Source organism: Neodiprion virginianus, chromosome 7, assembly GCF_021901495.1.
Source record: "Neodiprion virginianus isolate iyNeoVirg1 chromosome 7, iyNeoVirg1.1, whole genome shotgun sequence".
NCBI classification, from domain to species: Eukaryota; Metazoa; Arthropoda; class Insecta; order Hymenoptera; family Diprionidae; genus Neodiprion; species Neodiprion virginianus.
In genome coordinates, this window is record NC_060883.1 from 4,973,369 (window position 1) to 4,998,436 (window position 25,068).

At 34.8% G+C, this 25,068-nt stretch overlaps 4 protein-coding genes and 1 long non-coding RNA gene across 7 annotated transcripts in view; 2 read left to right on the top strand and 3 right to left on the bottom strand.

Annotated features, from left to right (window-relative positions):
- Positions 1–2,359: 2,359 nt before the first annotated feature.
- On the bottom strand, positions 2,360–5,991 carry LOC124309416 (NEDD8-conjugating enzyme Ubc12). Of its 2 annotated transcripts, XM_046773072.1 has the most exons (5): positions 5,861–5,991; positions 5,665–5,739; positions 5,482–5,576; positions 5,043–5,249; positions 2,360–4,517 (listed from the first exon to the last, which is right to left on the bottom strand). In XM_046773072.1, exons 1-5 carry the CDS (start codon positions 5,940–5,942, stop codon positions 4,377–4,379), a joined length of 600 nt encoding a protein of 199 aa, XP_046629028.1. In that variant the 5' UTR covers positions 5,943–5,991; the 3' UTR covers positions 2,360–4,376. The 2 variants fall into 2 exon arrangements, with proteins under 2 accessions (XP_046629028.1, XP_046629029.1); XM_046773073.1 differs by having other exon boundaries at positions 5,665–5,920.
- A 2,984-nt stretch (positions 5,992–8,975) lies between these two features.
- LOC124309417 (uncharacterized) lies at positions 8,976–10,325 on the bottom strand. The gene is made up of 2 exons (XR_006909241.1): positions 10,222–10,325; positions 8,976–9,749 (listed from the first exon to the last, which is right to left on the bottom strand). It is a non-coding gene; the product is annotated as an uncharacterized LOC124309417 (long non-coding RNA).
- LOC124309413 (xenotropic and polytropic retrovirus receptor 1 homolog) lies at positions 9,325–14,470 on the top strand. The gene is made up of 9 exons (XM_046773067.1): positions 9,325–9,433; positions 9,520–9,673; positions 9,798–10,042; positions 10,271–10,532; positions 10,662–11,029; positions 11,141–11,483; positions 11,575–11,741; positions 11,933–12,066; positions 12,186–14,470. The coding sequence occupies exons 1-9, from the start codon at positions 9,365–9,367 to the stop codon at positions 12,445–12,447; spliced, it is 2,004 nt and encodes a 667-aa protein (XP_046629023.1). The 5' UTR covers positions 9,325–9,364; the 3' UTR covers positions 12,448–14,470.
- Positions 14,165–16,094, bottom strand: LOC124309415 (uridine 5'-monophosphate synthase-like). The gene is made up of 2 exons (XM_046773071.1): positions 15,587–16,094; positions 14,165–15,071 (listed from the first exon to the last, which is right to left on the bottom strand). Exons 1-2 carry the CDS (start codon positions 15,725–15,727, stop codon positions 14,586–14,588), a joined length of 627 nt encoding a protein of 208 aa, XP_046629027.1. The 5' UTR covers positions 15,728–16,094; the 3' UTR covers positions 14,165–14,585.
- A 169-nt stretch (positions 16,095–16,263) lies between these two features.
- Positions 16,264–25,068, top strand: part of LOC124309414 (5-hydroxytryptamine receptor 1-like) — a 100,570-nt gene continuing 91,765 nt past the window's right edge. For both annotated transcript variants that reach the window (XM_046773068.1, XM_046773070.1), the window contains exon 1: positions 16,264–16,397. The gene's annotated coding sequence lies outside the window, so the exon portion shown is untranslated. The remainder of the gene's footprint in view (positions 16,398–25,068) is intronic.

Below are 25,068 nucleotides of genomic sequence, written 5' to 3' on the forward strand. Positions count from 1 at the left end.
CTGTGGTTAGCGAAGTGGATCGATGCATTGTGCGAGCGCTCCTAATAATGACGAATACCTGAAAGATGCAGGTCAATTAATTGCCGTTACAGATTTTTGTATATATATACTTAATATCGTGTTTGTGAAGAAGTAAGATAATTTTTTTTTTTTTCTTTATTCAATTTGTATCGTTTGGTTATTTTTTTTTTTTTTTTTTTTACTTTTTGTTTTTTTAATCTCTTTCTTTTCGCCAGTCGTTTAGTCAAGTATACAGAATTAGACTCATCACATTTATTTCCAAAATTGACCAACTACGACCGTTAAGATTAATATTATATTTAACATAGTGCTTTGACGTAATGTTACTGTTGTAGTTACAAATCTGAAAATGTTTTTTAAAGTCCCGATTCACCGCTGCCGAATATGTTGTGTCAATCGATGTTGTTAGTTATTCAAAATTACGGACATGCTGAATAAACAATTATATTTTCATTATTCGCCAAACTTTAAGAATACGATATTACCGATAGTTTTGAGGAACGATTCGCTACTTTACGCTTCGAAATACATTGTTAAATAAAGTTTGCTGAAATATTAGTCCCAATTACAACCTGACTGAAATTTCACAACATAATATTGTTTGTTTGTTTTTTTTAAAAATTTTTTTTCAACCTTTCTAGTAACGTATTTTCTTTCATGTACACGATTTTTTCAGGTTTGAGTTGGTCAAATTTGGAATAACGATTTGGGAATCTGTTTGTTTATGGACAGATTTTTCGGGTAGTGAGTTTTCAAAAAAGTGCCTTTAAATGACGAAGAAGATGGGACCTAAATTAAAGAATACAGTAAAGCATTGCTGTAGGTCGGACTGAGGCCAGGACACTTCTCTAGTTTATAAGTTTCATAGGTACTATACTAAAATATAATAATAATAATGAAAATGAAATTGTTCCTTTTTTTTCCTTCTATTATCTAGAAATCTTTATTTATAATAATGGACCCTTTGCCGTTTTGTAGTTTTTATATAATATTTAAATTATATAACGATGATGATGATGATGATAATGATGATAATAATAATAATAATAATAATAACAACAACAACAACAACAGTAATCATAGAGACAGTAAGCCAAACAATCTAAGTGAAACATATGCTCTATATATATATATAAAATTATAACTTCTTGACGTTTGTGCATAAGATATCGTCGGAGGTAAAATAGAAGCTATGTTGGTGCTTTAATATTTGGTATAAGTTCTTGAAAACTTCGCTATTAAAATTGAAATGCAGCTGGTAAAGTTATACTTGTCATTTATTTATCCAAATCCTTTAAAATGGTATTTTTTTATTGAAATTTTCAACTCACGAAAGATCTCCGCATTGTATATTTGCCAATTGTAATCGCGCACGGGGGATAAAATGAGGATATATTAAACGAGTTTCAAACATCGATTTTCTTGTATATAGTATCACGGTAATAGCGTGAATTTAATCGTGTAAAATTTCCAAAGTAAATACATATATATGCCAAATATAAAAAGCATGATAAATTGAGCGAAATAAATAAATAAATGAATAAAAAATAAGACCTCGCTGTCGTAGATAAAAATATTTGAATTTATATTAGAAACAAAGTGAAAAGGAAAAACATAATTGTATGTAATATCTCAGATTATAGGGTATAATCTTTCATTCGGAGCTCTGCACACAGTCAAATGTAATATTTTTATTTCCTCGAGTCGAAATTGAATAAATTTAGGAAATAAGAACGGAAACCCAATCTGTGCGTAAAGGTGGAAAATAAAAGAACGTAACTGGCAGTCTTCAAAATGGGTCACACGCAATAAAGTTCATTAAGCATAGTAAACCCCTCTTAATTTTTTCGTCATCCTTTGTATTCCGCTTGTTTGAAATTCCAGCTACGTTACTTCTATATCATATGTTTCAGACTATTTTTTACTTGCCTTTAACCACAAACCACACGAGACCACAACGTACATTCACTTTTTTGAAAGTGGCTCCGCACTTGGCAGAATTTTCTTTTCACACCGTGTCCTAATAGTTAAATCTTCATGAAATTTCTAGACAAGCGCAAGTCGGTATTACGATTAGAAAAAATTGCCTTACTTCTTGATTAATTCGAACAATGTAAGTGATTTGAAGAATCGATTTTACAGAAATTTGTCAGCATTAATAAAGACAGATTAGTTTTCAAAGGTATTAATTTTATATCTCAACTCAAAAATTCTCTTCCACCATTTAACGACGTATGAAACAAACAATTTCTGTGTGTACGAACGGAGAATCATAGAACTGTGTAAGACGAATTGCGCTATGTCAAGTTTGAAAAAGGTATTGAAACAAATCAGATAATTACTTCCAAACATAATTTAATCGGATTTATTATTAATACAATAGTTACATTGTTAACGTTGTGTGTTATAATACGTTTCGTATCAAGGCGCACTTATGGTACGTCAATAGTCCTCTCTAAACTTTATTAAATAGAAAAAAAAAAAAAAAATACAAACAATCCATTCACCGAAAATGCCTGTCCATATAATCAAACAAGCGCTTTCGCTGACACGCAAAGGATTACGTACACTGTATTTAAAAAAAAAAGAGGCAATGCTATTACTTGGTTCAAATTCTGCCTTTGGCAAAGATATTTTCACTCTTACATGTGATTTGCGGATTGTTCTAGATTATTGAAAATAATCGGCAGCTTTTGCGCACATGCCCAACTTACCGCATAAAATTAAGCTGTGCTATAAATTCATCGTTATAAGATTTTAAAGGTGTGAATAGTGTTACAAGGAGTACATAGATGTGGAAAAACGTAAATTCCACCCTAATTAATCCTCGTTCAGCGACATATTATGTTCAAATATGCAGCGATTAGATACTTAAGTCTACCAATGCTTTACCCATCACAGTTAGTCAGTTCTGCAGATATTTAGAAAAAGAAGAGCGTTACGCGATTGTATCACTCATGCAATTACCTCCTTAGAAACTCCATCAATGACCTAATATTGAGTGGCTAGTAAAAAAGTTCAGCATTTTTTCTGACGAATTAATATTGTAGAATCATGTGTTGTAATTGTGTCAATTTATCGGATTCAGTACAGAACAGAACGTAAAATGGTCGTCGTCTTATTATACATTGTTCGTGGATAGGATTTTATTACTTTTTACAAGACATAATAATTAATCAATCCTATCACCAACAACACGTTGTGTTATCATGAAACAAGTTCCACCCAACTTTTCAACGTCAACGTACAAAGTGCGTTTATATGCACAAGCGCAAAATAAATCATGCCCTACCAATTTTGTCATTTGAGAGCAAAGGGTTCCGAAATAAACAAACAGGTCCACCTTTGGAACATCTCACTTTGAAAATTGATAAAAAAGTACATTCCTCTTTTTTTCTAGTAAATATTTTACTCAACTTTTTCACTCCTTGCTCTTTGAAAACTCCAAGTCTTTGTTACATCGCTACCATCGACCAGTTGTTTTGCATCCCATATAAACTCGGGGGTTCTATTATCTAGCAATCATAGAAGACTTTTTATTGAGATTTGTATGGGTCGCAACCTACATACTGACGCAATAAAGATATGTCCGGTCTGAGCTGATTACTTCTATCGTCCCTCCTTTGGAAGTATTCAGGTAAATTTTTATGGTTCATAAAATTGCGCTACTTTAGCTCGATGTACAAATCACACTTTCGAAAGATAGTTAAAATAGCGTGCGATGTTTTTAATCATTTTATTTCATCGACAATGTAGAAGATGGACAGGTCCACCTTTCGAACATCCACTTTGAAAATTAATGAAATCGTACATTCGCCCTTTTTTCTATGTAAATATTCTACTCAACTTTTACAGTCCCTGCTCTTTGAAAACTCAAAGTCTTTGTTACATCGCGACCATCGACCGGTTGTTTCGCACCACTTATAAACTTATATTCCAGCTACTAAAATAGCCAGCACTGCTTTCAAGGTGTCCTTCTGATCGCTATTGAGAAATTCGAAACCTAAGATCAGCAGCTTCCACCTTATTGCATCTACCCACTTTTTAAAGCTTGTGCAGTTGCTGTTATTTAATCGACGCAAACTGCCTGTCAAGGAAATTTTTGGTTTCTTCTATTTAGTGAACTATACATTGTGAAGATTTAAGTAAGTTTATTAGCCAAAAGCATAAAATACTTGATGGATTAAATGTTTGGAGGCCTGGCAAGACGTGAAGAACGTAAATATGTATAAAGCAGACACACAGGTAACCGTTAGAACACTGTGTTCTCCTCCATTTCTCCAATCTCTTGGTATTTGTCCTCTAAGTCTGAGTCTTTGCAGGATTGTATACAGCATTGGTGAGGAGGCGGTGTATCACTTGAGACACCGTTCAAAATAAAATGACCCTACGTATCCACCTCGCATTGCTTTCACCACATTCTGTTCGAATACTCTTCGATTATTTTGTAACACCTCTGCCGCATCTTTGTTTAAAGGATCTTCAGGATTCGGTTCCTAGGTAAAGAGAAAATGAAGAAAAAATAAACAAACGAGAGGCATAAGAATAAAATTGTAAGATTTATTCATTAGTACAATCTAATTAAAAAAAAAAAAAAAGCTCCAATGGACAATAAAAATATAATAATGATTCAAAAGGTGCAACCGAAGTTGATTCGATTGAAATTGAGTTGAAACCTTGTCGACTGAGAAGTTGAAGGAAAAATCTTGGGCAGATGATTTGTGGGAAACTTATTTACATGTATAATATATGTAACAAATGTACCATAAGATGTGCAATAATCTGACTTTACTAAATCTGTTAATAACAGTTTTTATCCGAGAGATTTTGTGTGAACAAAACATACTTTGATCGACTTCAGTTGCAAGGTTGAAACTATTTTAACTTATCCAATTTCTTTGGTTCGATACTTTTCAGCCTAAAATATTTGCCCAATATATTGTCAAGATATAAGTGTTGGAAATACATAAAAGTAAGCACATTCAGTTCAGAGACGCAAATTCAGAGTGTTCAATACTTACCAGAAAGAGATACTGAAGCCCGTAGACAATCGAGTTTATTGTCAATACAGGTTTCCAATCTTCTCTAAGAATATTCAGGCAGACATTGCCTTCCAGGTCAATGTTGGGATGATAAACCTGCGTTTCGCATTTTACTTTAGGTGGTTCGTGTGGATAGTTTGGACCGACCTTAAAACTGAACACAAATCTTCCGCCTTTGTAGAAACCCTAAGAATAATTATAATGCGAGGTGAATACTTTGGCTCATTTGTCAATCGAGCGACGAACAGAGAACAGAAGGAGACACAGGCATGAGCGATCTGTGCTGAAGTTAGCACAGCTTAAAGAATCGCTACTAAGTTGCTGCAGTAGAAACTTGACTAACTAAAATTTTGGTACGCGACAAGTAGCGACAGGATGATGAAAACAACTGAGAATTTCTGAGTGGTAAAATACGTACTTCGTCAGGGCAGATTATTAGTTTAAAAGTCAACAGGTCATCTGGATCTGGAAATTCTGTACCGCATGTTTTTGGCAGGTTGAGTTCGTTTATATCTGAAATAAAAATAAGGGAAAGATTATTTTAAATATTTCTTTCACAATCGTATCCCGTTATGTGATAAAAAAAATGAGAAATCGCAACCTTTCGTGATCCTTAACTGCGCTGCTGAGGCCTTTTTCTGAGTTCCTGTCCTTGGTGATTCGCCATCTTTTTTCGCTTGTTTTAGTGAAAATAATTTAATCATGTTAGATTCTAAGTTCGGCTACAATATAGCGAGGCATACAAATACTTTTTAAATTCAAGCAAAATCACAGAAGATTAAAAAATTGGAACCTACTAATTTTTGACAAGGGGGATAACTCGCCTTTCGGACCGTGCTCTCCCCTGGCTATATTCACGCTTCGCGAATATTCCACCATATAGTTAAGTTCACGTCTTTTTAACCACAAATACGAAAATTAATTGACCTTGATCACTTTCGCCGGCTATTTTCTGCTCACGTTTATCGCAAAAAATCAACGCGATTCCGTCGCGAATGGCCAGATACCTTGTTGAAGGCTTATAATGAAAAATTTTCACCGTTTAACGGCTGAACGCTGAAAGCTGGTAGATTGGTTCAGTCGAAAATAGCGCCACTGCGACCATCTCCTCATTGGATAAAAAATTTTTTACTCCAAGATCCGTATTTAAAGTTGTTCAGTGAACGTAGACACTTTGGCGATGCGTGGCTCCATAGACTTAGAAATAATACTAACAGCGTGAACTCCGCTTCTAAACATCTCCATTGAAATCTCTGTTACTTTGACGTTGAGTAAAAAAATAGTGTAATAAATTCGCGTTGCGTAGACAGTCTTGCTAGTCCACGTATGCATGGAATAGCGTGGCAATAAGCAAGGTCAAAAAGGTGTAACGAATCTAGCAGCCGAAAATAACGTACGAAAATGACGTACAGCATGTTTACTCTTCTACATATATCATATATTGGCACATATCTGTAGGATTGCATTGTTTTCGCAGAGTAGACAGTTATAATAACCAATCGCGATGGCGTTAGGTAACCGCTTCTCTCACTTTCATAGGTTAATATTTTAACATATTTCTTCGAAACAATTGATAACCGTTCATATCTAATAAATGGTCAAACTAGGGTACAGATAAGATTAAACAAATGCAATAATATATCAAATTGTGATCCGTTGGAAGAGACATTCAAATCTTAAGCTCTGTTCAAGATTCCGCGCAGTCACGTGTTTTTGAGTGAAGTCTGTCGCACCGTGGTTGAGTGAACCTTTCACTGTACGAAAAAAAGAAGAAAAAAATAATATATATATGTTCTTTGACATCGGTGCATCGGGAATTGTCGCGGCTATGAAACGAAACGATAGTAGAAAGTAACTGTAATAATGATATTGTAGAGTACCGATGTTTACAGTGTTTACGTAGAGTGTGTAATGTGTCAGTGATAATCGAAATTTGCACAACGATGATGTGGTACGTGTAATACGATATATACATGTATAATATCGCCTTTGTCAATCTATACGAATATTTATTTAACGAGAGATGTTACTATGAATTAATTGCACTCGATTCTTAACGTTTTAAATTGTTCGAAACGAACTATTTATGATCTATTAATTCAGCCGGAGTCTGTTTAACGTGGCAACCGAATCAGGGTAAATATTTAATTTTCCATAACGCTTAGCCACGGTCGTTGATAAATCCGTTGATAACGTTTTAGTGCTCTATAAAATAAACTAGGGATTGTTGCAGCGTTTATTAATTCATGTTACTTGCCCAACTTCGCAACTCTCCTCGACGAGTTGTTGTAAGTACGTTAAATTTAGTTATAAAAATAGGTTTAAGATTTCACATAATTTCATTTGCTATCATATTCCTTTGTTTCGCTAATCTTTGGCTTGATGAAAAAACTTACTTCGACAATTTCTTTTACCATTTTGCTGGCATGCTCCATCACTGAAAATACATAAGGATGAAGTCATCAACGCACCGTTACTGTAAAACGGCGTATGTTCAGGAAAAATGATTTTCCGAAGTAAATAAACCATTGTAAACAAAATATATTATTATTCTGAGAAGCCAACTCCTTGAAAGTCATTCTCAAATATCTCACTGACGATTTTTTATCCTGGTATGTCGCTACATTAAGGTTACTAACTTCAGCCTTATGAAAACATATTTTAAATCGTCTTCTGCATTTCATGCGACTGCGATTAATTGCTTCGGCATTATTTACCTTCCTTTTTTTTATCGAGCGATCCTGTTTTTATTCACCGACCACCTAGAGCCAATTTTATTTGAAAATAATGGAGTTTTTATACATATATTTAAAAAAATAAATCAATACTCAAATATTTTACAGTCAAACTTGGCTTTTATTTTGGACTTGTGAACTCCACCAAATTCTTTCAGCTTTGAGTTGTTTTGTAGGCAGATAAAACTATACAGTTATTGATAAATACAGGAACAAAGGCATTGTTATAATTATAGAAACCTTTGTTCTTTGCCAACTCAAATGAAATATCAATCATTGCACACATTTTTTTTTTATGAATAAATGTAAAAATTAACTTCACACATGTTCTGATATGTGCGGAAATCGAAGAAATAAAAGATGGACTGAACAAATTGTCCCAAAATTTGATGAAATGAATATTAATTGTTTAATAACTTAGTTTACCAAGATGATAAGAGAGACCCGCAGTCTTTATTTATATACGCTTTTAACAAACTAAATACCGGAGCGATTTAATGTTTGATTATAACTAATTTTCATAATAAAGCAAGAAATCGCTGTGAAATTTCACTTTAAAATATCGTTCCACGTTTCACCCTTCATATTTCACGATGAAATTCATTTTATATTTTGCCATACAATAAAGATGGTAGAAACAGAATTACTTAATCAATCTTAACCTCGTGAAATTAGCCACATTAACATAACAAAACATCAGAGAAAAAATCATTATTCCGCAACTTTAGAACTTTTTCAAATAAAGCTATGTTTTGTTTATCATGTTGTTTAGTAAATTTCAGAAATTCCTAAAAGTGCGAAGTAACGATTTATCCTGAACATGTATCGTTGCAGTAACGTTACTAACTTCATCCTCGTTCAACATCCGCGAACAAAGGTTCGAGTTAATTTAGTCCCCGTTACTTTCCAGTCCCGCAATTGAGAATTGAATATTCTTTGGAAAATAATAATAACCCTACTCTGTAATTATGACGTGAATAATGTAACAAGTATTTGTAGAATATGAATATTGTCGCCTCTTCGTAATTCCAGGTAGACAAAATAACATCGTAACTAACATATTGCGAGCATTTTTTATTTTATGTATAAATCTAAGTACCATTTTACGAGTAAATCTTGATCAGGTTTAGATCTGTGCGCAAAATTCCTTATCTTTTTTTTTTTTTTTTATGTATTCAATTATGCACGCTTGTTTTAATCTCTCGCAGTTTAAATTTAATTGTTGGTTTGATTCGCCGCTATCTTGTGTTCACTTTGTTGTATGCACTGAGATAGATAATCCTGATAAATGTTGACAACTACATTGAATTCCGTAAGTATACTTCATCGTTATCGTTATAGCTAAGGAAGCGCCTGTTGACACGCTTCTGTATTAAATCTTCCGCTACGTTTATTATTGCGAAATGGTTTTTTTTTTTTTTTTTTTCCACCATTAGTAAATCTGTACTGCCTTAATCATAGCATTTATAAAATACAGTAATCGGAAGTCTACAGATTTTAATTTGTTTATGTTTGTTTTGTTTCAGTGTATGGCTGACTAGAGTTTGAAATTATTCTAAATCAAATATGAAGTTCGCGGAGCATCTTTCCGCGCACATTACGCCTGAATGGCGTAAACAATACATTAGTTATGAGGTAAAATTCATGAAAATTCGATGATTTTTACTATATTTATTCGTAACGTCACATATTATTGATGTTTTGCTACAAATATTTTGTAGGAAATGAAAGCCATGTTGTATACGGCGGTAGAAGAGGCTCCGTCCGTTGAGATCGTCGAGCAGGAAACCATATCACGCCATTTTGCCTCTTTCGACGAAGTCTTTTTCACCTTCTGCGATCGTGAATTGAAGAAAATCAACACTTTTTACTCTGGTGAGATTAAATCGACGATCAAATTTTCAGTGAAATGAAAAACTAATCGATATTTATCAAGTAATTTTCGATTGATCTGTAAAAAATTTTTAAAAAAATTAATCGACATTCAAATTTTGTGTAGAGAAGCTGGCGGAGGCAACAAGAAAATATGCAGCATTGCAAAGCGAACTAAAAATTGCATCCGAAACGCATCACGGCGGAGGAAAGAACCGCGTTAGAAATACAACAAAAGCTCATCTGCCTGCTCGCAAGCTCAGGGAGCTAAAACTAGCTTTTTCAGAATTTTATCTCTCTCTTATCCTTCTTCAAAACTACCAAAATCTAAACCATACCGGTTTTCGAAAGATACTTAAAAAACATGATAAGGTACTTTAATGTGGATCATTCTGATAAACAGACATTGAAAATTGCCAATTCTTGAATGGAAAATTATACATGTTAACAAGCGTTTGATCTTCGATCAAATCTTTTCAATCATTCATTCATTCGTTAATCGATACATTTTCAATTGGATTTTACAACGCAAATCACAAATTAAAAATTACCTTTATCAACGTCGAACAGCTTTTTATTACTCAAATTTGCATATATTAGCTGTTGTCCGTCGATACCGGCTCCAAATGGCGTACCGAATTCGTGGAAACTGCACACTTTCACACGTCAAAGGACATCGACAGGCTTATTCAAGAGACAGAGGCGACGGTTACTTCTGGCCTCGAAGGTGGTGACAGACAAAGGGCTATGAAACGACTCCGCGTGCCTCCCCTTGGTGAACATCAGAGTCCTTGGACGACTTTCAAAGTTGGACTGTTCTCCGGGAGTTTCGTTGTTTTGTTCGTCGCAGTTGTGCTGTCAGGTAAGAGTTTTCCCCGAACAGTTTACTATATCATTACTCGAGTATATTTGAGCAGTTCTTTATACCTTTAAATCATAACATGCGATACCATCCGTTCGCTTCTGATACAGATTATTAATTGAATTTTAGCAATATTTCATGATGGCGGCGCACGTCTCAAGGTTGCATTTCCCTTGTATCGAGGACCCCTGCTCGTTATTCAATTCCTATTTCTGATGGGAATCAATGTCTATGGCTGGCGTTCGTCCGGTGTTAATCACGTGTTGATATTTGAGCTCGATCCGAGGAATCATTTGTCAGAGCAACACCTGATGGAGTTAGCAGCTGTACTCGGCGTCGTTTGGACACTGAGTTTACTCAGTTTTTTATACAGCTCAAGCTTGAGCGTTCCGCCTTACGCAAATCCCCTCGCACTCGTCGTCATCATCGTAGCCTTTCTGTTGAATCCTTTCAAAATGTTTCGACACGAGGCACGATTTTGGTTGCTTAAAATAATGGTGAGGCTTTTATCGCACGGTATAGAAATGGTGTTTCCGAATCAGCGATTGAAATCATGTTTCTCTGCACGAATCACGCTCTAGAGTTCAACCACTTTTTGTTTATTGCAGTTTCGTTGCATCTCCGCTCCATTAATGGTCGTCAACTTTGCCGATTTCTGGCTGGGTGATCAATTGAACAGCCTGTCGACTGTGTTTTTGGATTTTCATTTTTTGATATGCTTCTACATCACAAACGGTGATTGGTTCGAAGCCGGTGATACGCAGCAGTGTTTGTCTGGGTCTTACATCGTCAGACCAATACTCAACTGTCTTCCTGCTTGGTTCCGTTTTGCACAATGCATTCGCCGATACCGAGATTCAAAGGAAGCTTTCCCGCACTTGGTCAATGCCGGCAAATATGCTACAACATTTCTCGTCGTTATAACAAACACGCTGCGAACGTTTCATGCAGGTAAAATTATACCTTCGATCTTCGTGTGTTCTTTCATGAAACGTTGTTCTTTTCACCTCATCAACGCAGTCAATTTCATTTCTTTGTTCAGGCGGATATACAAATCACTGGGATAGTCCTTGGCTTTGGCTGTGGGTGGTGAGTAGCCTAATAAACTCCATTTATTCGTACACATGGGATATCAAGATGGATTGGGGACTCCTGGATAGTAATGCTGGTGAAAATCGATTCTTACGAGAGGAAATTGTATATTCTACAGTGAGTCAATTTTCATGCTAATAATCATCGGAACGAATATTTTTTAATTCTATTGTCGTTACCGTCCCAAAAAGTTTCTTTCCATGCAAGAATACTCGATACATTTGTATCTCGAAGTGTATACAGACATTTCAATCTTAAATTTCGCTTCGTATGCAGGAAAAGTTCAATATGGGAATCTCTTATTTCAGGGATTCTATTATTTTGCGATCATAGAAGACTTTTTATTGAGATTTGTATGGGTCGCAACCTACATAGTGACGCAGTACGGATATGTCCAGTCCGAGCTGATGACTTCTATCGTCGCTACTTTGGAAGTATTCAGGTAACTTTTTATGGTTCATAAAATTTCGCCACTTTAACTCGATGCAAGAATCAGACTTTCGAAAGATAGTTAAAATAATGTGCGTTGTGTTTGATCATTTCGTTTTATCGACCATGTAGAAGATTTATCTGGAACTTCTTCCGTCTTGAGAACGAGCACTTGAATAATTGTGGTAAGTTTCGTGCTGTCAGAGATATTTCTGTCGCGCCTATAGAAAGTTCCGATCAGACCCAAATCATAAGAATGATGGACGAAGAGAATGGAGTAATAAATCGGGGAAAGCGCAAGGGTGGAGGTAAAAAGCAGAATACTGTTAAGGAGGACAAGCGTGCATTATTGAAAGAGGAAACAATTGATATAGATGTATCTAACGCTAGTTGAATTTATATTTAATATTTTTGTTGCACTTGAAAGCGGGATCAAGTACTTTTTATTTCATCATATTGCAGCTTTTGCATAAAGGTTATTGAAATAGTCGTATGGTTGTCCGAGATTTATCTGATGCAGTGCCACTTATTTTTAAACGCAGCAGATTTTCAATCGGAAATATTTTTCGATTAATTGTAGTTAGTTTCGTACAGCCAATTTTTCGATTTATCCCTAAATTCATTACAAGTTTATAATATACAAGTGGCTGTATTATACGTATATTATGCAAAACGGTTCTGCGTATCCAAGGCTGAGACACGGGATTGAAACACTGTGTTCTATATGCACAATGATGCTGCTCAGATTCTGTGGAATTTATTTTAAATTCGCATTGTCGCTGCCACCATAAAAATTTGCTTCTCTTTTCATGAGATTCTGAAACCGACGGTAAATTCCACAGGATCCGGTGAATGCCCTCATCCTAGTGCCGATATAGTATACTGAATTAAAACGAAATGAAAATCCTAAAATAACGCAACGACACGTGCGAATATTTGTTACATTCCACTAACAGTTTTATGAAAAATCAATAATTTAAGTGTAGATTGTGATTTATATTTTTGAATACTTACATGAAGCGTTATTTCAAGGCTTAGGTGATTTTTATTTTTTAGTTACGTACTTCCTTTTCAGCCCCACGAGTTTATACGAGTAATTACAAAATGAAAATAGTTATTACGTAACGCGGCCATACACAATTAGTAATGCAAAATTACGCTGGAACTAGCGGGTAATACGTCTGGAAGGCTTTCAGAGAGTGAACAAATGATAAATTATTAAGAAATATATTCGAAAGAGTTCCCTGAATAATCCTGACAAGTTTTATCGTTTGGTCATCCCCTGGAACCTTTTTACCTGTATTACCTGCAAGTTTCAGTGTCATTAATACAAATGCATGTTAAGCATGCATCATTTTTTCACCCTCTATTCCAGATTGCGACAACAAATACTAACCGATATCCAAAGATTTCATTGAATAATTATTATTACCTCTTATTACACAAGAAACAGCAATACTTATTCCGTATAGAATAATCGAACTTCGCATGAGGTACTTTCGCAAGCTGATTACGAACAATAACTGATAATTGTTTCACTGACAGCTGTGTGAATTTTCCAAGTATTATAGATTAATTTTCCTCTTATCTGTAAACGCAGATGCGGTTAATCATAACGGGCGTATCCTATTGATACTTTCCAATTTAACTAATTGCGTTGACAAACTTATTGCGTACGATGTTATTTTACGTGAATTTATTTAACACATTCAAGTTTTGTTCGGATATCTGCGCATAATAATTCAATGTAAAATGAAATTCGTGTATCCGTTTATATCCTTATATTCAGAATTCGGTGCGAGATAAATTTGTGTAAAATAATGAAACTGGTGCAAGTTGAATTGTGATTAATAATGGAACATGCTTCTTTAGTAATTGATCGCGACGCGAATTTACGAACTAATTAAATTAGTCCAACGGAATTCTTAATTACTATTATATTAAGTAGCACTTTATACGTATTTACGGTGCCTAAACTTCAGTTAATTTAGAAGTTCCTTGATTCAACTTTGTTGTGATTTTTTTGTCAAAAGGTATTTTTACATCTTAAGATTTAGATGTTCAAACGATACAGGATTGTACAGGTGTTGCTAAATAAGAACCAGGCCAGATATTTTTGTAAATCATGTCTAATATATCAATATATAAACAAGAAAGGAATGATTATGAAAGGAGCGTCACTCTGATCCGTCGTTCATATACATTTGGCGAAGTTGATTTTAACGATACCAGCATAAATTCACCCTCAAACCGCATGCTGTTGCATCAGTGAATTAACTTTGCTGAGTTTGTACAGATTTATAATCAGATACTATCTACCATAGTCACAAACTTAGTGAGTAGACAACTGTGTTACATTGTTTGTAATGTATAAGAAAAAATATTGTTGAAATTATATCTTTATACACATACTGTGATTCATTATTTCAAAATATATTATGCCGTGTAAGTTCTGACTGTATAACATGACGATTTAAATTTATATATTTATTGTTAGATTTGAATCAGTTCGAATTTCTCAATTACTTCTATTTATTCTTTGCTATTTAATTCGACTTGATTTTGTTCCACGTAAGTCTTGACCTCTTCAAAGGTGTCGGAAGTCACTTTGCCTGCATTTAATAGATGCTGCATTAAACTCGTGAGAGTGTATAAACTCTTCATTTCGATGCCCTTTGCTTTCAGATTCTCACGACCACCCTGTTGTCGGTCTAAAATAACAATAGCTTCTTCGACCGTCAATCCTTCGTTGATTAGATCTTTTGCAGTCTCCAGTATACTGCTTCCAGATGTCACAACGTCTTCGATTATCATACAATTCTCTTCTAATTTGAATTGGCCCTCGATTAACTTTTTTGTTCCATAAGGTTTACTCTCTTTTCTCCTTATGAGCATTGGTATATTTTCTTCTACAGATATCAATGTGGCAATTGGCAAGGCCGTATAAGGCACGCCGCATACCTGTGAAATAGGTTTGTCTTTCTCTACGAGTGTCCATAGCAAACTCGAAATAGATTTCTGCAAGTATAAAACCCTGCTTTACATGTGAAATTATTTTCTGTACCTTAAAGATTATATGCATAGATTTTTTGGTGATAGTATTTTTTGTCGAGGGATTTTTCCGGTTGGTTTGTAGAAGTGATACGGAGCAAAATGATACGCCAGAGCAGTATTTGACCGATGTAAATATTGCATGAACAATTAACATAGGAAAGTCCTTTATTCGTGAATAATATTGTCTAACGCGGACAATACAACAATGGCTCGGTCTGTAAGGGTAGGACTTTTACACACCCTTAAGGTATTATTTGTTATCTTAAAATTTATCATTATGGGCAGGGTTGTCTTTAGTAATCCCTAGTCAATGCTTAGATTCGTCATGTTTCTCCTTGAATAAAAATTAAGCATCTCTTGGAATAAAAATTGAGCATCACCTTGAATAAAAATTGAGCATCTCTTGGAATAAAAATTGAGCATCACCTTGGAATAAAAATTGAGCATCGGCAAACAAGCAGCTTAATTAAGTTTCTTACCATCAATTGTGGACGTGAAATAACGGCTCTTAGGTCAAAGTAGACGGGTGTCTGTAGACCGGTTTTCATAATGAAGGTGCCAAACTTCACAGCTTCGGATTCGAATAGTTTTACAGCTAATTCTTCCAAAAGATTTTCCATTTTATTCGGGTAAACAATCACTCAGGCAAATCAAGTATATCTCGTACTTATTCTTGGCTCGCAATTGACTGGATACGGTCACTCACTACGCAGCGATCACGTCTATACATACGAATCTAACCTCAATTAACCATCGTCGAATGCCTCAAATGCCTGAAATATTTGTGCTCGGTTCGGTCAACAGGTTCAACAATTTGCTGACGTGTAATATCACGTAGTACGGCATAACGGTACCACATAGAGGTATAAACACGATGGGGTGGAGTACGAGCGGTACTTTAGCCATAACTTTCCATGCCGTATTTATTCTAGGAAAAGTAAGCTATGTTTCGTAATAAGAAAGTTGAAACGATAAACACGCCGTTGATTTTGCCTGGTACAATAACTGTAAACCTGTAATTATTCATTTAACATATTTTCAGAATCGTGTAAGCCGGTTGGGAATCCAGACTTCATCGGTAATGGCGGAGCCAGTTTCATCGACCGAACCACGGCGTGCACGGCTTGTAAACTTACCACCGACCAATTCGGAGTCACGGAGTCTAGTCGGCGATTGTTTTGTAGCCGCCATCATCAGTCGACGAGTGTTAACCGCGATGTGCAGTGAGCTAGTTCCCTCTGGTGATTCTGGTGCCACGGCTGCATCGTCGGCAACAACGACTGCGGTCAGGTAAATATTTAACGATTTTTATATTGCTAATAGTGTTTTGAATCATTGTCTACCAAGTTCACGATCGCTATTGAGTAACCACATACTTGTTTAATCAATGCTACCGGTGAACCCCAATGTCGTAAGCGAACAACACGAACTATCGATTGAATGTTGATGCCGTTCGGGAATCGAATGGGCATGTTTCGAACCGATGAAAACAATTAGGCGATCCTGATTGATAAACGCGTAATATTTTCGCACGTTGCTGATCAAGGTTTTCAGAAGATTTCGACGTAGCTGTTTCAGGATTTTTTGTCCGTCATGCCGACTCTGGTGAAAACGATTATTACGATTTTTTACGAATTTTTTAGGGAAATTGGGACGTTTCGTAAAAAACAAAATTGTAAACACACATAGTTTCTCAGAAAATTTACAATTCTTTACGAAAGTCTATGCATATTTGCAATTTTGTACGAAATAATACAAAATTTTTAAAATTTCTGTAAAAATTCGTTGTAGTAGCAGAAATTTTCACCGTGGTAACAACTATAATCACAGTAATTTTCGTTCCCATAACATAAACGGAGACGAATGAGTCTCGCAGTTTATTGTAAGTTAAAATTTAGGGAAAAGAGAAAGAAACTCCTGTTGAAAATATTTCCAACAACGTTATCGCTAACGATATTTTCTCTTTTCTCAACTTTTGATTCAGCCGTTCATCCTTAATCCCTGCACATTTTAAAGGGTTAAAGGAATCATCGAAACGGATACTTTCTCGATATATCGCACAGGCCGCCTTTTTCAGAACCACAAGCTCTTCATTTTGTTATTTGCAACATTGAGAATACCCTGTTGTTTGAAATTTGTTAGAGTTTAGGCGATGCGAGCGTAATGATTTGTTCCTACCGAATATATCTGAAACTAAAAGAGAAGAAAAAGAAAATGTGTTTCGAATTTGCACTCTTTTTTTTTTTTTTCTTTTTTCTTTTAAACATCCCAGCGCGTTCCACGTACCAAGAAGTTCTGATCGCACTCCTTCACGTGACAATTAGATGGATATAAATTGTTATTTACACCAGAGACGTGCATGCCGTGTACAACTGATTGTGTCAACACAGCAAGTTATCATAATATTCAGTCAAGTGTTGTGCAGAAGGAAAAAAAGAGGATGAAGAAAAAAAAATGGATAAATAAATAAATAAAATAAAAATATCAATTGTTCAACGACGTAAAATGCGAACAAAGCGCTTATGACAATGATGTTAATTATACCAACAATAAGCACGGCCGGTCGAACTAAAGGAAAGCTCATTTAATTTCTATATATACACTCGTTTTAATCGTTTTATTTTGATCGTAAGTCTTAAGTGGAAACTATGTGCAGCCATTAAGAAAACCTCGCCGATATATTTGCATGCGTCAAATTTGTCTCAGACGACTGTTAGCGAAGCTACCGAATGGCGATGCAAACCGATATCATAATATTGTGTATATATTGTATTGTATAAGTTGTACGCAACGATCGAATGACGACTCACGTCACTATTAATTGCACATCAATTCATCAGTGTCTTTACCGCGCGTGTTTTTAATATTAATGACAATCAGTACTCAACAATTCCGCCTTCCTTCTTCTTCTATGCAAATCGTCGGGGAATCTTAAACGCCAAACATTTCCTCGCACCCATGCCCGATGTGCGTGCATGCCGGTTTGAAACCAATTTTTTCACTACCGGATGTCGGCCCAATTATATTACACGTACATGTTTTGTATCGAGTTGAATTTTTTCCTGCATACTTTGACGCGAATCTATTTTACCGCATCGGAACTTCGAGCGTGGTGTAATGATTTGAATAATTTATTACACCCAAACACGAAACAAAGCATCGTAAATATGTTCTTTGTTTGTTTTTTAATTTTTTTATTATCGCCAAGTTGGTAATATTATAATTATACGCCGCGGATGTCGGGAACTAAAAATATATTGTTGCAAGTATAAATAAATACGTTTGATTTTTCGGTCTGTAATGCGTTTCTGGTCGCGGTTTTAGCAAGATTGGCGATTAATTGTGCACAGTTTTCAACATGTTTGATTGTTGATCGGTAGGTTGAATTTTACGGGATTATATTTGATACCTCAACTATTTCTCTTCAAACACAACAATCACCGAGGTGTCACTTGTTCGTTTGATAGAAGAAAACGTACGGCTAGGCTAGTTTTTTTTGATTAGGTAATATTATCAACAAATCTGCGAAAATGTGACAAATTTTACCTACACTCTTACTGATCGAAGTGTATTTCATTCTATGCTTAACGCGTCGGAGTCGATATTCGACTATGAAATAAATTTAATTCGACTTTAGACTGCACTGAGAAAAATTGCCACAAGTATAGGTACCCATAAATCCTAGTATAAGTAATCGAGTTTAATGGTGCTCAAAATATCAGGAGGTACGTAACTAAGCGTCTGAGGATCAGTTCTGATTAATCTTTGAGGGAACTTGCGTAGATTTTATAATGGAGTTCAGGATCGAAGGACGAGACGAGGGGACGAATAAGTATTGAGAACATGACAATGAATTGAAGAATTGAGAACCGAAATGGGGGAGGAGGGAGACTAGAGCCCCAAATAATTTGTACGAATCGAATAATTTGCAGGGAGGCTTAAGAAAGGAATTGACAAGTGATTTTCTCCCTTTGCATGCTGCGGCTGAATATTTAATGAAAGTCGATCAGTACACACACACACACACACGTATAAATATATATATATATATATATATATTCATTTATATACGTCTATACATGTATTCGATCTCGGTGTATATCAAATTACAGGAGCAAATATTTCTTCAATCAATCTTCAGAATACGATACAGCGGTATATTTATATTTATATATGTATTAGGGTGAGCCAAAAAAACTAATCTACCGAATCAATGGTCTTAGAAGGACCTGTTTAATGATAAAAAAAATTCTGCCGTTTGGAAAAATTTTTAACTCAATTTTATGAGGTGTCGCCGGTCATTTGAAATTTCCCATTTGAATAACACGTAAAAAAAAAATTTGTTTTCATCAAAAATGCTATAACTTTCGAACCGTTTGAGATAAAAAAAATTTTCCAGGCACATTCTTATAGGGCGTTAAATTTTCTAAAAAAAAAAGACTGCCGAGTTGATTTTCTAGACTCAAAAATTCGCATACTTACCGCCCGTGAAAGTCGCAGAATGGCAGAAATATGCAGTTTTAGGGCTCTATTATTGGGAATATCCGTACTAAATGAAAACGCTTGGACTAAAATGAAGTAAGCTGTGTGAAAGATGTTGTTTATAAACTAGATTCGTAGAGGTTAGTGCTTTTGGCTCACCCTAATATATATTATACATATATATTTATTCAAGATTGTAAATTGAAAACGCATTCTTGGTGTTGCTTTTCTTTTCGTTTTTATTTTTTTTATTTTTGTAATTCATCGAGTCCGTTTGATGAGATCGAAAGTTTGTTACCGGTATTGAAAGCACGGAATTGGAGGTTGGCCAAAATTTTTGTAGCTATCGTTTCTCCGTTACCAACTGTTGTCTTTCGAATCAATTCTTGTTCGATATGTTGCATGACGTCAAAAGACGTCTTACTCCCGCCTGCGCGAAATTAAAGGTTCGCTGCTTTTTGGCAATTTTTCGTTAACACTCATCCTGCACAGTTTGTATTTTTAACTGATGGCTTTTTTTTCCCCCCTCCCTTCCTTCTCTTTCTCTTTTTTCACGTTTCTCTCATGCTTCTGCCTTTTTTTCTTCGCTCTCTTACTCCTATTTCTGTCAGATAATCCGCGATGAATGTATACATATATGTAACCGTACTTACCAACATCACTGTACCCGCAATCTTTAAATATTTATCCTGTATGCGTTGTTTTATACAGGTTACGCGATCTTAATGAAAAATTACGTCAACGTGTTGTAAACAATATTTATTCTTGTAATGTGCATTAATGTAAAAACCGCGTTACGTGTTGCAAAGTGAAGGAAAATTTTGAAACCGACGTTGTAAAATCGGGTGTAATAAATGATACGTAAAAATTTTCTAATATTGCGTGAAAAACAAGAAAAAAAAAAAAAATTCGAACCGTCGTATACGCGAAATAATTAAATTTTGTACAGTTTGAAACGTAGATTTCATAAGTAATTACACGAGTATAAATTTGTACATACAGAATAAACTTCTGATTGGTTAATCAGATACGCTTAGCCAATGAGAAGATTGGATTTAATAATTCTTACATTTGACTGCGTAGCGATAAAGTTTTTTTTTAAATACGTGGCACGTATTCACGATTTTTTCTAAACTATTCTAGGTGTCCGTCAAAGCCATATAACGTGAGTTTAAATTATTCAACGCGTGGGGGATTAAAATTGAGATTGTAAAACCGACAAAGTAAACGCAAGTTGTGTAACGATATATTATAACAACGCTTAAATATTCTACGGATAGCACACGAAATTTCACACATCATATCGCGTTAAGGAATGTTTACAACCATTCCGAAATCACAGTTTGTTACTACAACTTACGTGCGTAATACACTCTCTTATCCTCTCTGATTTTTAACGACTTATGTTCATTCTCTTTGCGTTTGCCGAAAGATTTCCGCGAGCTTTGAAAAATAAGAGAAAATCCATGCAAAGCTTTTCGCGCAGGTGCCATTTGACTAAAATAATGGTGCTGCAACCACGTGGGTTGAATTTTATTGAGCGGACGGTTTTTGACACGGATTGAAAGTCACGTAGGCGAGAAATATGAAAAATAAAAAATTTCATCCGCTCAATTTTTATATACACAGAGAAATTTTATTACCAATATGTGTACCGTGTTAAAATGCAGGTTTTCAATATTGTTGAAATTTCCTCTTTTCATAAAGAGGAAAAAAAAAAATTAAAATATATATCCGATTCGTTATGTGACGAATAAATGATGGACAGAGCGTAAAACAGATGAATTGTAAATTTCGATGTATAAATAAAATCTTTGGAAAAATTTATTGCAGTTCGACGGTATTTTTCAATTCAAAGCTTACGCGTAACGATAGCGGTGTGAAAAATAGAAAAACTACAAGCTTGGGTCAATTTAACGGGAAAAAAGAAACCTTGAAAAAATTAAAATGGCTGGATAAATTGTTAAATATTGTTTGAAATTTAAAGGAGAGAATTAGCTGACTCTTGAAGATTTTCTCATTTTAGTAATTATTTATCGAGTGCACGTGTAATAAAGTTGGAAATAAGCTGACCAAATAAAGGAAAAAGCTGTTTTTTATAATACCGTGAAAAAAAAAATATTAATAATTCCAAGTTTCTATTGTGTTGCCGGAGAGTAATTAGCGAAACGCTCGACGTACACAGCAATGCACAAACATGGTAGGTATAAAGACACAACATTTCGGTATACCTGTACCATCGCTGTTTCATTCTCGCTCAAAAAGACTGCGCAAACAGTGGAATTCATGTCGAGGAAAAAAAATGATAACGTACAAGTGACGATACGAGACAAGAAAGAAATATCTGCTGGATGCTAACCGGTCAGATCTAAGACGATTTTTCGAATATCCGGAGGTATTCAAAATAGCGAAAATAAAGCGGTTATAATAAATGTGTGTATTAGGGTGTTTCGAAAAAAGACGGAATTTTTTTTTTCCTTATGGTGTCCAAAAATTGATAGTATATCTGAAAACAATAATTTTGGCGCCAATACGAGCTCTTGATATCAATAGGAAGGTTTGCCTCTATCCATTTCTTTATCTTCCATTTAAATGACACGGGAAATTTTTTTTTTTCACTTTTGAATTTTTATAACATCGGAACGGTTCATCGTAACAACAATCTGAAAAAAGATATTTTTAGGAAATTTCAAGCTCTACAAAAAACGTCTGAAGATCAAAGTTCCTCGGATCAACCGTTTCAAAGATATCAGCGATCAAAAATAACACTAATCAATAATTTCAAATATTTTCCAACAAAAGTACAAAAAAATATCATATGCCATATTTATATTATTTTTTATGTAAAATTACTTTAATTCTGTTAACCTGAGACTGTAAACTTTTTTTTTTTTTTGCTAATCAATTCAATACTTAACTCACCAAAAGCACAAATACATAAATACAAAGGTTAAAAATATCTCATAAATAAATGATTTTTGTGCTTTTTGTGAGTCAAGTATTGAATTAATTAGCAAAAAAAAAAAAAAAGTTTACAGTCTCAGGTCAACAGAAATAGAGTAATTTTACACAAAAAATAATATAAATATCCGCATATGATATTTTTTTGTACTTTTATTGGAAAATATTTGAAATTTTTGATTAGCGTTATTATACTTTTTAATTATATTATTTTGTCAGTGTGATTGATAAACAGTTGCTCTCGGATTTTAGCGCGTGCGTATTAAATTTTAGGAGACGACAGATCGTGCAGTCGTTAGGAATTCACGCTGTAGGGAAAAAGATAGAGAAGAGAATTAAGATAAATTATACGCAACGTTGTCTTCTGAAAACGATCAAGTCGCTAAACTGCAGTTTCTTAGGTAAAACAGGAGTTTATCATCGTTGATTTTTTCGTCTCGTTCGCCTGTTCGTCAGAGCAAAAATCCTCTTCCCTGAATTTCATGCCGCTTGATTGTCACGTTATCGATGTCAGTGTACACAATGACTAAACTTTTACCAAATAGCGGTAAACCGGAGCTTAATCACACCGCGCGTATGAAATTAAACAAAATGTCGACAAATTGTCGCGACAGTTGTACCCCGATTATACGCAATATACATAATGTATCTCTCGCTACTCGAGAGACTTGTTCGTTCTACTATTCTCACGGAGCAAGGTGCGATGTGGTTATATCTGTAAAGACTTGAACTCTGTGCAATCACGAGCCAACACTTTGGCAGATCTCGTTCCGTTGGTACAAGTATACACATGCACGATGATTAATTCCACGCGATTAACAACGCGTGTGGTTAATTTTAGTTAGAAAAAGAAAAAAAAAGATGGGTTACGTGTTAAGCGTTTCCACGCTAAATTCAAAGTTTCATCGTCAGACGAACAACGCGCACTTCGCGTATCAAATTGCCCCGCAATAGAAACGAATTGGACGTGTACAACTGTCCGAAATTTCTACACACTCCCCGAAAGTTTATCGAACGATTAATTATCTCGTTGTTTTTTTTAAAAAATCAACACTTTTTTTCTCTTTGATGGGTAAAAAAAAAAAGAAAAAAGTAGATCAGTTGGCGTTCGTCGGATCCGCGATTTTTACTAAATCGTGAAGGATTGCTGAAACGGTTTATTTTCTCGTCTGATTTCATGCTCTGTGGAATAATAACCACGGTTTGCATAATATCCACGATGATAACGTAATTGACACGAAATTTACACGTGATGGTGGAATAGTTTTTTTTTTGTTTTTTTCTCGAAACAGCAAATTCCTCGCATAACCATCAAGCTCTCGTCGAGGGTGAAATTTTAACTAAACTATTCTTATGCGTAGTAATTAATTTGTTTGCAGGCGGGTGAAATAACGTTCGATGAATTGTTAGTTTGGGAATGTTGATCGTTCGTACGTATAACGGAAAAAAAATAGAATATCGCAAGTGTGTCGACGGCGGAAATATTGATTTTCCCGTTGCCGCTTCAATTTGCTTACCTATGTGTAATATTTTACAAATGCTTATAACGTAGTTATTTTTAATAACTTTAGCCGAGATCTATTATTTCCGTAATTTTTTAGCCATTTTTTACGTCCGAACGTTGATTATCCTCCGTTCCTTTTTTTTTTTTTTTTCTTTTTTTTTGTTTTTAGAATCTATCGATTACCTACATTTCGTAAATCATTTATGACCTCGCGCTTTATCGCACGTTTGTATCTAGTCGTAAACTTCACAAATATCAGTGCTTTCGCGAAATCTTACAGAAATCTTTGGCGCTTATTGTTTATTGTTATACTTGAAACAAGCTAAAAGTAAATATTCTGGACATCATCTCTGTTATCGTCTAGCAATGATCAACCGGTGCCGGTTCGCATGGAAGTCGAAAACTCCTTGGGATCCAATTTTCCTTTTTTTCTTATCTACATCTAAGCTATTAGTCTATTCTAAAAATAACCAACATCACGCAACGGAAGACTATCTATATTATTATTTGAATTATTTTTACTGCACAAGATTTGAGAGGACGTCATACAGTTTAGAAAGTGTCCAACTCTTGATATTAAAATTCTATGACAGATGAGTTTTGCAAAAAAAAAAAAGTCTTTCCTAATATGTTCTTTCCTGTAATTTTCAAGTAAAAACCGGGTCTAGTTGTAAGAAATGAGAAGGGAAATCAAGTGCTGCTGGAAAGAATTAAGGTTTATATTATTCTGCAATGAAACAAGGCACGGGTTAGGTAAAATCTAGATACGCGACAAATTTTGATGCAGTTAATTCGCCATAGGCGGGAAATTCAAACCGTCCAATCGAAAAAGGGAAAGCAATATTTTTTGAAAAAAAAAAATAAGGTTCACGTTCACGAATTAACCGACGAAACCTGTGAAAAAAAAAAAACTGGGCAAAATTATCCTCGGCCGGACAGAATTCGAATGAAATTTTGAAGATACTCAACGACTCTTTTTACGCAGTTAATTCACGATAGGCGGGAAATTCAAAC

Bases quoted from the DNA above. Each gene is read 5' to 3' on its own strand.
- LOC124309416 (XM_046773072.1), bottom strand. From the start codon at position 5,942: ATGGTGGAATATTCGCGAAGCGTGAATATAGCCAGGGGAGAGCACGGT. The intron at 5,250-5,481 runs GTACGTATTTTA...AATTATTCTTAG, and splicing joins TAATAATCTGCCCTGACGAA to GGTTTCTACAAAGGCGGAAG. The intron at 4,518-5,042 runs GTAAGTATTGAA...CTCTTTACCTAG, and splicing joins GGCTTCAGTATCTCTTTCTG to GAACCGAATCCTGAAGATCC.
- LOC124309413 (XM_046773067.1), top strand. From the start codon at position 9,365: ATGAAGTTCGCGGAGCATCTTTCCGCGCACATTACGCCTGAATGGCGT. The intron at 9,434-9,519 runs GTAAAATTCATG...AATATTTTGTAG, and splicing joins AACAATACATTAGTTATGAG to GAAATGAAAGCCATGTTGTA. The intron at 12,067-12,185 runs GTAACTTTTTAT...TCGACCATGTAG, and splicing joins GCTACTTTGGAAGTATTCAG to AAGATTTATCTGGAACTTCT.
- LOC124309415 (XM_046773071.1), bottom strand. From the start codon at position 15,727: ATGGAAAATCTTTTGGAAGAATTAGCTGTAAAACTATTCGAATCCGAA. The intron at 15,072-15,586 runs GTAAGAAACTTA...TTATACTTGCAG, and splicing joins TTTCACGTCCACAATTGATG to AAATCTATTTCGAGTTTGCT.